At 50.0% G+C, this 13,747-nt stretch overlaps 1 protein-coding gene across 1 annotated transcript in view; it reads left to right on the top strand.

Annotated features, from left to right (window-relative positions):
• Positions 1–11,501: 11,501 nt before the first annotated feature.
• Positions 11,502–13,747, top strand: part of MOB2 (MOB kinase activator 2) — a 107,563-nt gene continuing 105,317 nt past the window's right edge. The window contains exon 1 of the mRNA XM_033063603.1: positions 11,502–11,594. Within this exon, the coding sequence (XP_032919494.1) occupies positions 11,578–11,594 (17 nt within the window). The 5' untranslated portion in view covers positions 11,502–11,577. The remainder of the gene's footprint in view (positions 11,595–13,747) is intronic.

Raw genomic sequence — 13,747 nt, 5'->3', positions numbered from 1 at the left:
TCTGCAAGGCCAGGAGCCCCCAGCCTGGCTCAGTTCCCCACCAGGCTGTGGGACTTGAGGAAAGGCAGGTCCTATTTGGAAGATTAAATGCTAGGTTTAGCTCTCTGGAGTTCAGCTTGGAAATCCCTCGCACCCTACAGGTGCAAACTAAGACCAAAAAGAGCAAGGCTATGGAGGTTCAGTGCCTCTGCAAGCAACCTGTTCTTCATCAGCATGGCTGGGAAGAACGTGTCAACTCTAATGTTTGCAGTACCTAGCTCCCATCTCATCTCCAGGCTACGTATAGTACTGGGGAAGGAAAGGGCTCCATGTGTTCCTAAGAGTCACATTTGTCCTGCTCCATCCACTTGAACCATGTGGTTCAAGTCTTTTACATCTCTGAACCCACTGAGGACCAGATTTGGGTTGCAGCACTTATGATAACTCAAGGCACCAGCTGTTGGGCTGTGGACAGGTGGCTGTAAAAGATGCTACAATCCACTTCTAGGACACCCTGCTCTGCACCCCAAAACTTCTTTCTTTACTGACATCCAGCCTGTCTTCTTCATTAGAGAGGTCAGTGACAAGTGGTCACTGCTTTACAGATTACATGTGCCATCCGTGACACATGTGTACCTCAGGAGCTGGGAAATGCTCAGCAGCAATCCTCTCTGGCTCAGCACATCATTCTGGATCAGACAGGAATGCTGCTCCCTTCTGCCTGTCTTCAAGGCTTGGCTTTGGCTTTGCCCTGGCATCCCCTGAGCTCAGTGCTGTGACGAAGCGTCTGCGTTTGGGAACCCCCGCACAGCCACTGCCCAGCAGACTTGGTGGTGCCCAAGCAAGGGCCAGACTGCCTTGTCTCCAGCCAGGCAGCATTAACCCTCCCCCACCAGAGACATTCCTCAGACCTTGCTGGTGCCAAGCAAAAGTACATCATGCTGTACTTTGCTGCCAGGGCCGCCTCTCCCTGCTCTGCTTTCCCTGTTAATTGCTGACCAGACCATCCATTAGGGAGCAACAGCCAGGATGTGCAGAAGATGCTGCCCACAGGTACCTGGCATGCTTGTCTCTCACTTGCTACAAACCTCTGGGACAGACTGGCACAGATGACCAGGATATTTTTGTTATGCAGGCCCTGAGAACACACCCAGATGCTCAGGGTTTTGTGATGCTTGTCCCTGCTGCAGACAGCTGTGGGTTCTGCCCTGGTCACCATGCTGAGAGCAGGGCACAGAGGGTATGGGGAAGTTGGAGATGGAATAAGTGCAATTTCCATCAGAGTGAAGGCACTGTTTGGCTAAGTGGTGCCTGTGAGGGCTGTAGCTGAGGCCATAATGTCACTGAGAGAGCACAGTGGGGTGGCGTTCAGATGACTGAACTTTCTGCCCTCAGCTCTTCCCCCTTGCCCCATAATTAGTCCTCTGGGTCACTCAGGGCCCCTGAAGTGCTTTTGTCCCTGAGGAGTTTGTTTAGCTGTGGAAAACTAAGGAAAGAAAAAAGGGAAAATTCAGTATTCCTCTGAAAATCCTCTCAACCACATTAGCCTGGCTCTCCGTGCTGCAGCACTGGGTGCAAGGCTGGCACAGGTGAGGTAAACCCTGCCAGGCAAAGCAGGAGCAGGCAGTAAAGAGGAATGATGAAGCTTAGGTGTCTTCTGCACCAGACACTGGGCATGCACTCCTGATGGTAATTGGTTTCACCCCAGTTCCACAAGAGTGCACCTTGTATTCCTTCAAAACCAGGCAATCTGGTGCCTGGCAGAGCAGCAGTGGGAATATGAAGATCTCTTAGGAAGAGGAATAACTTCCCTGTGCAGGGCAATCATCCTTCCTTGGGGTATTTTTGTATCAGGGTGGATTAAAGGGGATACAACCAACAAGATTACTCAGATCACAGCAGGGAATCATCTAGTTCATACAATCTCTGAAGTTTTGCCAGTTCTACTCTTCATTTGATAGCACCCAGTCAAAGACCAAGCCTTGATACCCCTCCTCACCAAAAAACACAGTCCATGCATTGCAAAGTAATGAAAAAGGATCCATCCTCCTGCTTCCTTCTGCAGCAGGCAGTGCTGTTGACAGGGGCACAGAGACAGCATCAAGGCTTTCTCTGAAGCAGACAGGCTGCCCTTGGCTCTCTCACCCACCAAAGCTATTAGCAATGAGCTCAGCCCGCTATTATCGCTGATCCAGGGAGCCTGGAGGCTCTCGGAAGTGCAGCTATTGATCCATGCCTCTCACATGTCCCCCTCAGGCCTTGGGTTTCAGGAAACCTCTTTGCCTGTCCTCTCCTTGTTTCTTCTCTGCAACCTCCAGGAATGCTTTTCTGAGGGACTGTGAAGCTGAGAGTTAAGGGAAAAGTAACAGGGACTGCAGTGAGAGGGTCAGGCATTTAGCCTGGCCAGAACTGCCTGTTTGCTTTGTGCTTGACTAATCATCTCCATCTTCCTCAGTGGAGCAAGGGGAGGACATTTTCCTATAGGTTAGGGTTGCAAGTCAAGGGAGGGAAAGCTTGGTGCCTTTCATGGAAATGCAGCCTGTGTGGTCTCTTCTCATCCATGGCATGGACTTGCTGAAGGGGCTGTGTCCATGGAAGTGTCCCCTCCACCCTCTCCATGTTTCAGGGCTGTCAGCATGACTTACACCACCTGGTTAACAGGTGACTGCATCTCATCAGTGTGCAGACTCACACTGATGGCACAAGCAGATAGATCTGTTAGTCTGCAGGGGAGCATTTACTTATGGTAATGGTCAGCTCAGTGGCATCCTGCTACTCCTGAAGGACAGTCCTATGCCCCTCGGGCTTCTTCTCCCATCCCTTCAGGTTCACCTCTCCCAAGCAATCAGGTAGTAGGGTGAGGAACCATGCTGGGCAGCTGGGGCACCAAAACCCTGGTGGAGCTACAACCAGAAACCACGTATCTGCTCTGGGCTGATTTCCTAGGTATGACGCAAACAACTTGCAGCCCAGCCCCTTATAAAATGTGTTGCCTCATTCTCCCCACATCCTCAGGAAGACTTTCAGGTGCCTGGGTGCACTCCATAAATGACTAATGAGCCATCAAAAGCATTAGCACTGGTGCTGGCTGCCAGAAGCAGATTGAGATCAAGCCTTCCCTTGCATCCATCAGCTCCACCCAGGAAGCAGACTTCCCTTTGACAACAGCCAGATTAAGCAACAGGCAGACAACAACTGCCCCGTGCCCTGGCCAGGAGGGCTGAGGCCAGCAGTGTGTGGGAAGGAGTGACCATTTGCAGATGGAGGAAAACTCAAGTCTTGCTACAGACCCCGCGTCACAGACCTGGAAGGGATTTGGTAATGGCCATGTTTTTCCCGGCAGATGGATTAGGACTAGCGGAGAGAAGTCTTTCATTTTTGGGTGAGATTGTGGACAACAGAGCCTTGGAGCTTGTGGATGCCCCGAGGAAACCTCCACACTCAGCCAGATCCCCAGCATGCCCAACCCAGGGGTTTCCATCTCTTCCTTTAAAAGCTGCTCATGCAGCCCCTGTTTGCCCATGAGATGCAGAGGCCTGATCCCATGGAAAGGCCAGTGGATGTACTTCCATACTTCACACAAAGATAAACTCCAGGGAATTGTTTCAGCTGGTTCCACCTACACAAATCATGGTGCTGAGGAAGTGAATGGTGGTATCTGTTTTAAGTGGTGGTTCATTCATGGCAGCACTGTATCCCAACTAATCTGAGGAAGTTGCCCTGGGCAAAACTTTTTTATCTGTCACCCTATCCCCCTGGATTTCAGGTAGTAGCAGATTACTGTGAGCAGGGGGCAAAATTTAGCTGACTCCTTGCACTTACTGCCCTTGCAGACATCAGAGTCAGAGGAGGAAGAGGACAGGTCACCTTCTGATGCTAACGCTGCAAAGTAGGCATGGAATAAACCCGACCGTCCTTTACAGCCTTTGCTGGAGAAATCAAAACTCCCTATACATAGAAAAATCAATGGAGGGCACTTACCAAACAGATCCCCATTGGTCTGAGCCACCTACATCAACAGAGCCTTACATGGCCATCTATGCACACAAATCCTCCCCAGCAGCTCCAGCCCACCTTTCCCGTGTCTGGGCTGCTGTGGCAGTGTTTTTCCTTTGTTTCTACTAGCACATCCATTCTGGCATAGTGCACTCTGGTCTTTGGGGAGTGCTGATTTGGGGAGGCTCAGCAGCATCCTACATTTTTGTGATTGTGCCCTGCAAGCTCACTGCCACCCGTTTTTCACATACCTGCTCCAGAGGTGCTGCTACTTCCCCTGTATCAGCACTGAAGGAGACAAGTGAGGAAGAGGGTGGTGTTCCTCCCACGCAGGCCAAACTCTCCCATCTCTCGACACTCCTGGATCCGTTCCAAAGCCTCCTTGAAAGACCACTAACCTACCTGCACCTAGCTTGAAACCTTGTTATTGGTTGGGAATAGCTTTGAATGAATATTCACGAATAGGAATATTTCCTCTCAACCGTCAGATGGTGCCATTGAGTCTTCTTAGGATGTGGAGCCCTGAGGACAGCAGGCTGCCACCAGGGAACACACTGCTTTCTTGCTCCACCTCAAAGGCAGGGAATAGCACTTTATTCCTCAGTTACAAGTACTGATACACAAATATTCTGGTGTTCTCAAATAAATTAACAAGGATCTGTGTCACTCTTTTTTCTGGTTTTTTGATGGGTTTTTTTGGGGCTCTTTTTGCACAAGCCTTGCAAGACTGGCTATCTTGGAGCTGGACTCCAGTGATACCAGTGTAGAACAAGCACAGCAGCACAGGAGCACTTTGATTTCTGCTCCAAGAAAAAGATGCGTGTTCACTTCTGGAAAGATTTAAGAGGACGAGCTGCTTTCAGGTAGCAAGGCTGGAAATTAAAGAGAGAGCAGCATTAGCAAAAGCTCCTTTCCCTTCCACAACAGCAATATGTGGAACACAGGAGTTGCCCTCCTTGGAAAGTTGGACATTAGGCAGCAGGCTGCCTGATGCCTGAGGGTGACTGTTTCATTTCTACCTGTCCCTGCCTCTTCTCTCTCTCTTTTTTTTTTTTTTTTTTTTTTTTTTTTTTTTTTTTTTTTTAGCACAGATTGCCTACAATATGCTCATCACATTTGACATCTCCCCTCTGTATGTGGATCCAGGACTCCCAGGGCTTTGGTACTAACAATTCTCTGTGGATTTTGCAATGACCAGAGCCTGGCACGGAGAGCCCTGCTGTCCAGCTGAGGCCTCTACCTGGCATTGCAAATATGCATGAATAACAACTGATTAGTGCTTTTCCTGGGTTGGTTTTCAGATTTAATTGTGCAAGACGAAAGAGGAGAAAAATGCTAGTAACGTGAGGAAGGAGGGAAAGGAGAAATAATTACAAGTGCATTTAGTCAGTGATAAGAATGGCTGCTGAGCTGGGCTGGGCGCTTTCCAAGTCAGCTTCAGTTTCACAGCATAATATTTCCTACACCCTTAAAATAACTTGTCCCTGCCCCCAGGGTGGCACAGGAGCTGAAGAGCAATGTGTGACCCCTCCCTGTGCAGCCCCACTCTGCCGGGTGCTCGGTTATCACCCAGGGGCTGTTTTGAGCATCACCCGTGTGGTGTCAAGGTACCGAGACCCAGCCAAGGGGGCTGGAGCAGAACGGAGGGGATGCTCTGCAGACCCAGAGCCGTGGTCTCCCAGGAAGGGAACAGGTGGGGGATTGCTACAGCTGTACGAGCCCTCTTCGGTGCCCGGTGAAGAGCAGCTTCCCCGAGCGGCTCGGCAGAGATGGGACCTCTTTATTGTCGGGGCTAATTGCTCATGTGAGATGTATTTACAGAAGCGACTGTTTGTGCAGAGCGCAGCAGACAAACAGACTCCTGTTCTGCCAGGCACCCTTTGTAATCGGTGGGGGCTGGGAACACTTTAATGCAGCCATCATTTGGAGGCCTCATTTGTACTGCAGGGCACCAACCCCGCGGCGGACTGGACGGTGCCTGCGGGATTCTGAGCCCCGGAGCGGGGGCAGAGGGCAGCTGGCTGCAGCCAGGCACTGCTCGTCCTCACCCACCTCATTCCAGCAGGCTGAGCGCTCCCTGCTCGCTCCGAGCCGGGCACGCAGGACCCACCAAGCAAGCCCTTGGTGTGATCCTGAGTCTGACCATCCTCCCGTGGCTTGCAAATCCAGCTGCTCCCTTCTGGGCATTTGGTTGTGGGGGGCACACGCTGCCCTGCATGGGAAGAGCCCTGTGTGTGCACAGGTGAGCTGCCCCTCTCCTTGGTTTGCAGGAGATGCTGCACAGGCTCTGAGGTGCTTCAAAAGGTATTTGGTGAACTGCTTTACATGCAGTTGTATCAGAGGACAAGGTGTGCCATAAAGTTGTTCCTTGCCTTTGTAAATGATGTCGAGGAGTGGTTAAAAGAATCAGCCTTGCAGGCTTTTTGCAGCCTGCTGGGTTTTTTCAAGGAGGAGGCCTAGAGGGAGTTTTGCCATCTGTGAGAGAGATGCAGCATTAGGAAAATAATGCAAACAATTTCCGGCACTGTCTCCATCTTCCTGCAAAACCAGTGGGGATGGACAAGCCCTGGCTTCCAGTTACATGCAACATCTTTTGCTTATGGGTAGCCTACATCCCAACCCTACAGTGAACATCCCTCTCCAAACTCAAAAATATATGTCCCAGCTCTCTCCCTGTGCCTTTTTCTCCACCCTGACACAAGCAGTAGATTAAGACACGCTCAGGGAGGAGCTTATCAGCAAGGAGAAGGAGCACCACAGAGCTGGTGTGTGTCTTCTGGTTCCCCTTTCCAAGGGGCCCTTCAAATTGGCTGGTACTGGTCAGGCGTAATGAGAGCGTCAGTTTGGTGACAGCCTGTCCACAGTGACGTGGAATTGCCAGCTCTGAGACAAAAGGAAACCCACACGTCCCCTTACAGAGCTCTCTGACACATGCAGATCCACCCAGGCATCCTGACCCCATGGGCGGCATTTCCCAAGCCTCCCAGCTGAAACTAAATCTCTCTCTTCTTTAAAGTGAATTCAATTCATTTTAGTGTAATTCTTGTATTCCACACTTGGAGGAACAGAGAAATCCACCTAATTTTCAGCACTCCTAAGCACTGGAGGCTTCTGAGCATTTGGACATCATCTCTCACAAGACTTGATGCAGAGGGAAGTGTGATTTTTTTTCATTTTCCAGGTATGGAAGCTGAGGCAAAAGGCAGACACTGCACACTAATACCTAATTATTGGGGGTGAAAATTAAAAGCCAGTCACCACCAGTCTCATGTTTTGACAACCACTCTTAAGTTATCTGAAAGAGGAAATACCTAATAATTCTGTTCTTCTGTGACTTGAGAGAGAAACTGAACCCTGGACAACATCCGTAGAAATGCAGACCTCCAAGGACAGATTTTGCAGCCCTCTTCCCCCACCCCTCTCTCAGACATCAGAATAAAAGCCATATTTTCCAGACAGTTCAGGACCCAAAATGTCATTTATTGTTTCCAATCTGGTCCTCAGCAGGATTGATTGTCTTGTTACAAGACTATATGTAAAAGGTCTTACTATTACTGGCAGTGATCAATATTTATAACCACTCACTGTTTATTTATTTAAAAAAAATCAAATGTTCCAACCAAGAAGAGATGTTTTTTTTAATATCTAGCATGATTAATAATCATATTCAGAGTTGCAGGCAGGCCCACGCTGTCAGACTCATGCACTTTTCTTTTTCTAATGGCTCTGCAGGAATTTGAACCGTAATATGTTTCATGCACAGGGACAAAGAGGTTTTGTCCCAGGGAAGGAGTGTGTGGATGTTTTTGACTTAAAGAGCCAGCACTGCATTCAGAGCTTCACAGATGGAACCATTTTGAACCCAAGCCCAAGACACACTCCATAGGGTGTATCTCCTGCTCTTGCTGAAGACCCAGATCAGAGCTGCAGATTTGCAGCTTGCTGAAAAATGTCACACCCTCTTTGTGCCGGGGCAGCCATCACCTGCTCTGCTTCTCTGCCACCCACTGGAAATGCCTCAGCTCGGCAAACAGGTTCACATCTCTGCCTGTTGAGGCCTCTCAGCTGTCCAGGCTAAGATGAGCTCCATGGGAATGACACTGCTTCAGATCAAAGAAGGAAAACTCTTACAGCCCAAAATAATGCTCCATTCCATGCAAGGCTGATGTCGGGGGATCAGGTCTGAGGCTGCTCAGCCCCACACCAGTGTGGGGTGGTGAAGGAAGGACAGGTGTTTCTGATGCAATAAGCCAATAAAGGAGCAAAGTTCACTCCCACTCCTTCGTTCTGACTGTGCAAGGTGGTGTTTGCCCACCTGCATGTTGCACTTTTCCCACTGCAGGAGGTAATGACAATTAAATCAGAGGCAGTAAAGGGACAGTTGCAAAGAGACCGGTGCCTGGATTACTTCCTCATAGCCACTCACCCTCTGTGGTACCACTTTAGTATCAGGCAGAGCAAGCTGTCTAAAAGACAACATGAAAATCAGGTAGATATGACAGCTGTTGTCTGGATGGCTACCAAATGTCCTGTTTTGCACAGATCTAGTAATGAGAAGCTTGGGACAAAAATAAGGAAGTAAATATTCACACTTGCTATTTCAAGGCAGTTCTCAGCCAGCGCTGTGTCACTTTTGGGACTGCAGTGTCTTTCTTCAGGGGTTGTGGGACATAACAGAGCCTTCTAGCAGACAGGGACTGACCTCAGGTCCACACTATCTTGTACTTTGACTTTTATACTGAGCCCTGCAGAGCCTTACACGACTGTCAAATCCTCATGGGAGATGTCTGTCCCAACTCTTGTGCTCTGGTCTGCATGGGATCCCCTCCAACCTCCCATCAGTTTCTGAAAACCTTTGGTGCTGCTGAGGAACATCTGGAAACAAAGCCATGCTATGCCTGGAGGCCAGGAGGAGCAGGGAATGAGCTTTTTTGGATTCCTGTTATTCCAGCCAGGCCAGGGGATATGGGTAGCAGAACAAGGAGGAGAGGAGCAGTGAATGCAGTATTTCTTGCTACGTGCCACAGGCCAAAAGCCCTCCAGTCCAGGTCCTACAAGCCCACGGGGCACACGTTCTGCCCAGACTGCCTGTCAATAATCTCACATTTTAAATCCTGTTAGACATGAGTAAGCTGTGGAGCAGTAATCCAGGGAAGAGTCGATGCAAAACCCTGCAACGTCAAGCATTATAAACCTCCGGGATCCTCTGCACTTCCTACCACATCTGTATGCCAGGGACCAGAGCTTGTTAAGCACCTTATGTTCATGTGCTACAGGGCCTGCAAGCCCTAAACAGGGAGTGCTCTTTCTCATTCCATGTGCATAGGGCTTGGCACAAAGGAGCCCCACAGCCTCCAGGCTGTTGCCAAATAAATAATCACTGCGATGCATTTTATAGAGGGCTTGGGAGGGGAGTTGCAGGACAACCACTGGATGCTGCTCTGGGATTGGCATCTCCTTTGCTCTTCAGAGCTGCTCATGGAGGGGCCTGACTGATCTGGGATGAATGTGAAGTGCTCGATCTGACAGAGGGGCTTCTGCGATTTCCAGTGGATGAAGGAAGAAGAAAAAAATCACAACAAAACAGTAATGTCAATGGAAGTGCAATGTCAAGAGGAAAAAAAATTATAAAATTATCACCTTAGGTGAGATATAGATAAAGGCCTTGCGTCCTTGGAAGGTATGATACAAAAGACAAATGAAATAGATGTTCCTTGTGTGATTTTTTTTTTTTCACCAGGACTTATCCTAGTGCCAGTTGCTGTATATTTTCCCTGATACAATCAGGAGGAAAACAGCTAATCTGACATGACAAACTTATTGTATCAGAAGTCATCTCTGCTTTAAAACATGTGTCACATGACTAAACACTCTACTCCTGGTACAATGCATCCCACAGTAAATTTGGATGGCGCTCATCCTCAAATGCCCTGCTAAAAATACCCATAACAAAGGGCAACAAGAAAACATAATTCAAATGAGGGACATCTGTTCTCAAATGTTTGCAGATAATGACTGGATCGAGTGTCTGTATAAAGGATAATTATTTTCTGCAGATGGTTTGATCTGGTATTTTAAACACTGTAAAAAATCCTTGCCCCAACCAGGAAAGTGTGTGAGGTTTTGCTGTAAGACCTTTTCCCTGTCCTCTGCTACATTTCCTAAATGCAAGGATAAGTAAAACTAAAAACAATTAAAAGATAAAATGTATTAAAGATAAATACTTCATTGAAACACAGACAACATGCATTTTCGAGTTCTGGCCTTCCATTTCTTGCATTACACTGCCATATACCCAGATAATTCTCGGGCTGAAGTTTTTTATAGGAGAATGGCAAAATAAAGCAGTTAGGTGTTGTGCAAAGGGATCCCCAGCAGATTTCAAAGGGAAAGTCCCTTTCCAAAACTCCAGCACAATATATTTTTTAATACAAAATAACTCGGTCGCCTTTCCTTAAGACAGAGAGATACAAAACAAGAAAGATACAAAACAACCATGACGGAGAAACATTCTTATTAATCCACCCCCTGACATCCCCTTGCAAGGCTGTGCCAGCCTCAGGATAACGCTGCTGTGCTGGAATGGTCTCCGGAGTCCGTGCAGTGGCTGGGACTGGCTCATCCACCCTCAACAGTGGGATGAGGGGCCCTGGGGACCCCCATTCTCAGAGCATCACAGGGCTGGGAGGGCTCTTAGAGGAAGCAGGGTAGGGAAGGAGGGTGATGGCTCCAACAGCCTTGGAAGAAGGCTGGTCCTTCCCTTGGAAAACTGGGGAGTGCAGGGAGCCCAGTGACACAACCATCACTCTCCCGTAACACAGGTTTTAATTAATACTCGTGTCCATAGCATGGGATCACGTCCAGCAGCTCTGCCTCTGTGAATAGCCCCACCTGAGCAGGTGCTGATCAGGGAGATGGGTCTGGAGGACATCACTCACGGAGCCTCTGGGAATGCTGTGCATCCATGAACGCATGGAAAGGATTGACATTTAAAAGTCAGGGCTGTGTAAATCTCAAAGAGTGCAGTGTTGGGCTGTCTGGGGATAGGTATCATCCTTTCAGCAGCTGTTCGGTCATTTTTGCAGGACAGTCTTGGGTCGGTCCCTGGTGACCCCGTGGGAATTGCAGGTTCTCATCACCGTCTGTAATGAACACATTGATTTGCCTTGCTAGCGCTGCCCCAGAGGCACCGATTGGGCGTGTCCTAGCGAGACCTGGAGCACTGAGGTCCGGGCAGCGAAGCTCCCACGGGGAGTCCGGGCGATGCCGGGGAGTCACTGGCCCGGGGTGCGAGCCGGACTACACCTCCCGGCGTGCCCCGCGCGACGGGGCGGCGCGGGGCCGCTTCCGGGTTGGCCCTCGCGGTGTGTTTACTTCCGGCCGCGCCAGTGCGCGAGTGTCAGCCCGGGGGGGGCACCCGGCGGCCGCCCCGCCCGCGGCCGGGGAGGGACCGACAGACAGACCGACCGACCGGGGCAGGGACCGGCGGACACAGCGGCCGAGCGAGGAGCCCCGAGCGCGCAGCGGCGCCGGCCCCCATGAGCGGGCGGTGAGCGGCGAGTCGGCGGCCGCGGGAGCTTGCCGGCGCGGCGGGACCCAGCCATGGACTGGCTCATGGGGTGAGTGGGGCCCCGTCCGTGTCCCTCGCTGCGGAGCGGTCCCGGCGCGGCCGAGGCGGCCCCGCTGCCGGGCAGCCCGAGCCCCGCGTGCGGCGCTAATGACTAATCAGTTCTGCCGGCGGGAGCGGAGGGCGGCTGCAGCTCAGCCCCGGGCGTCCCTGGGCGAGCCGCCCGCGCCCGCGGGCACGGCGGGGTGCGCAGCAGCCCTCGCCTCGTCCCGAGCGCTGGCTCGCTGGAAAAGTAACTTTTCCTCCCCTTTTGGCCGTCTAGGCGGGCCAGGTGTGGCAGCTCTCTGTGCTTCCCACCCGTACGGTGTGGGGCTAATCCCCCTGCGACAGAACATCGCTCTAAACCGAAAGGCGTGCCAAGGTTTAAATGGCTTTCTGTGGGGAGGAAGAAGAGACCTCGGCAGAGATTAACGCCAAATCAGAGCCACGCCAGGGGGCTTGGATAGCTGGGATTAATAGTGCTAATTACACAGAGACAGAAGGCAGAGAGCTGTTTGCTGCAGGTTTTAGGGCTGGGAACCTCAGTGCGGGAGAGGGAGATGCAGTTGATGGGAGTGACCTGATACGCTACCAGTATCCCAAACGAGATGTTCTCGGTTACTTCTTGCATGAGTTGTGCTGCCGACCTGCACTCAGGTGAACTGTGAATAATTGTGCTTCAAAATCGCATGAGCACTTGGTTCATGCTCCAGCAAAACTAGCGCTGCAGTGATAACCTGCTGCCCTTAGTTTGTTCTTCACAGCAGTTCCTGAGTGTGGTCTTTGCCATCTAGGTTCCCTCCTTTTTAACACTGATGTGCCTAGAACAGAAGGTAAACTCTTTTGTCGCAGTTGATGGATGTGGTGTGTTTAGAAGGGTCATTGGCGTGTGTGTTGCCCTTTGTCTGCTGCTGATCTGTTTGGTGGTGAGAGTGCACTTGTTACTTGCCTTGCACGGGTCACATCCAACTCTGGAACCAGCTGTCAATACAAAGTGTTAGTGTGAGTCTGACCCCTCACTCACTCTGATGGAGGGGATGCTGAGTATCTGTGGGGTAGACACTGATGGCTGGCTTTTCTTCCAGCAGGCTGAGCAGCAGCAGGGCAGTATTTGTGACATGTAAAGGGGTCTGGCTGCCGTGTGCTGCAAGCCTTGTGTCTTCTAAGTCACAGGGCTGCACTCTGGTGTTACATGGTGTCAATGAAAATAGAAATGACAAGCTTTGATGTGTTTGTAACAACCGCAAAGCACAGGTGGTCTGTTACATTGACTTTGTAAAAGTAAAAGCTGGAGTGTCAAAGAGTGTTACTGTAATTGCAAAAAAAGGTCAAACTCAGGAGTTATGCAAGTTACTTGTATGACTCAAAATACTACATGTCCACTACATCAGCTTTACTTATTCTGTGCAAATTATATTGTAAAGCAGAAAAGAATCAAGGTTTATTTTAGCCAAACTCTCAGTATATTAGAATGATGGTTTTCTTATGAAAAATATTTTGGGCTACTTGAAGTCACTACGAAAAAATTGGCGATTGTTCTGTACTTTTTTACACAGGGTGGGTGGATCCGTCCATGTGTGGAAAAGGCTTGCCTGTTTTCCCCATTGTAATGGGAATGGATCCTGAGTCATTTGTGTGCTACTTGCTTGTTCTCAGCTATTTCCTGATATGTTTCTCTCCTGACCAAACCCAGTATTGTCCCACTGATGCTCTTAACGTTTTCTCCCTCAAAACGCTGTTAGTTCTATTTGTGCACATGTCGGGGGAATGGTTGTGTGTGATTATGGCAGGAAGGGGGAGCATTGATATTTTGAAGTGGGAAAGGCTTGAAGTCCTGGGGGACCCATTCTTATTTCTGGCCAAGTTATGCCTGCTGTTAGCATCTGTGTTTGTAAATGGAAACATCCGTTTTGCTGCTTGACAAAGAAACTGAGGACATTTGCCTGCCCCGGCAGAAGCTGGGGTAATGCCACTTGTTCAGTGCCACTTTTTTACAGTGGGAGCTTCAGGTGTTTGGGTCTCTGATGTGAGGAGGACAGGGCTGATGAAAAACCTGCATAATAACAGGAAAACAGGTCTCTCTCAGTGACACATTAGTTTGTGTAGATGCCTCTTGCAATCAAAATGTATTAGTCTGCTTCTTGCTGGTCTCTTTCCTAAGTGTCC

The sequence above is a fragment of the Catharus ustulatus genome, chromosome 6, assembly GCF_009819885.2.
Source record: "Catharus ustulatus isolate bCatUst1 chromosome 6, bCatUst1.pri.v2, whole genome shotgun sequence".
Taxonomy (NCBI): Eukaryota; Metazoa; Chordata; class Aves; order Passeriformes; family Turdidae; genus Catharus; species Catharus ustulatus.
This window is presented reverse-complemented; position numbering and strand designations above follow the sequence as displayed.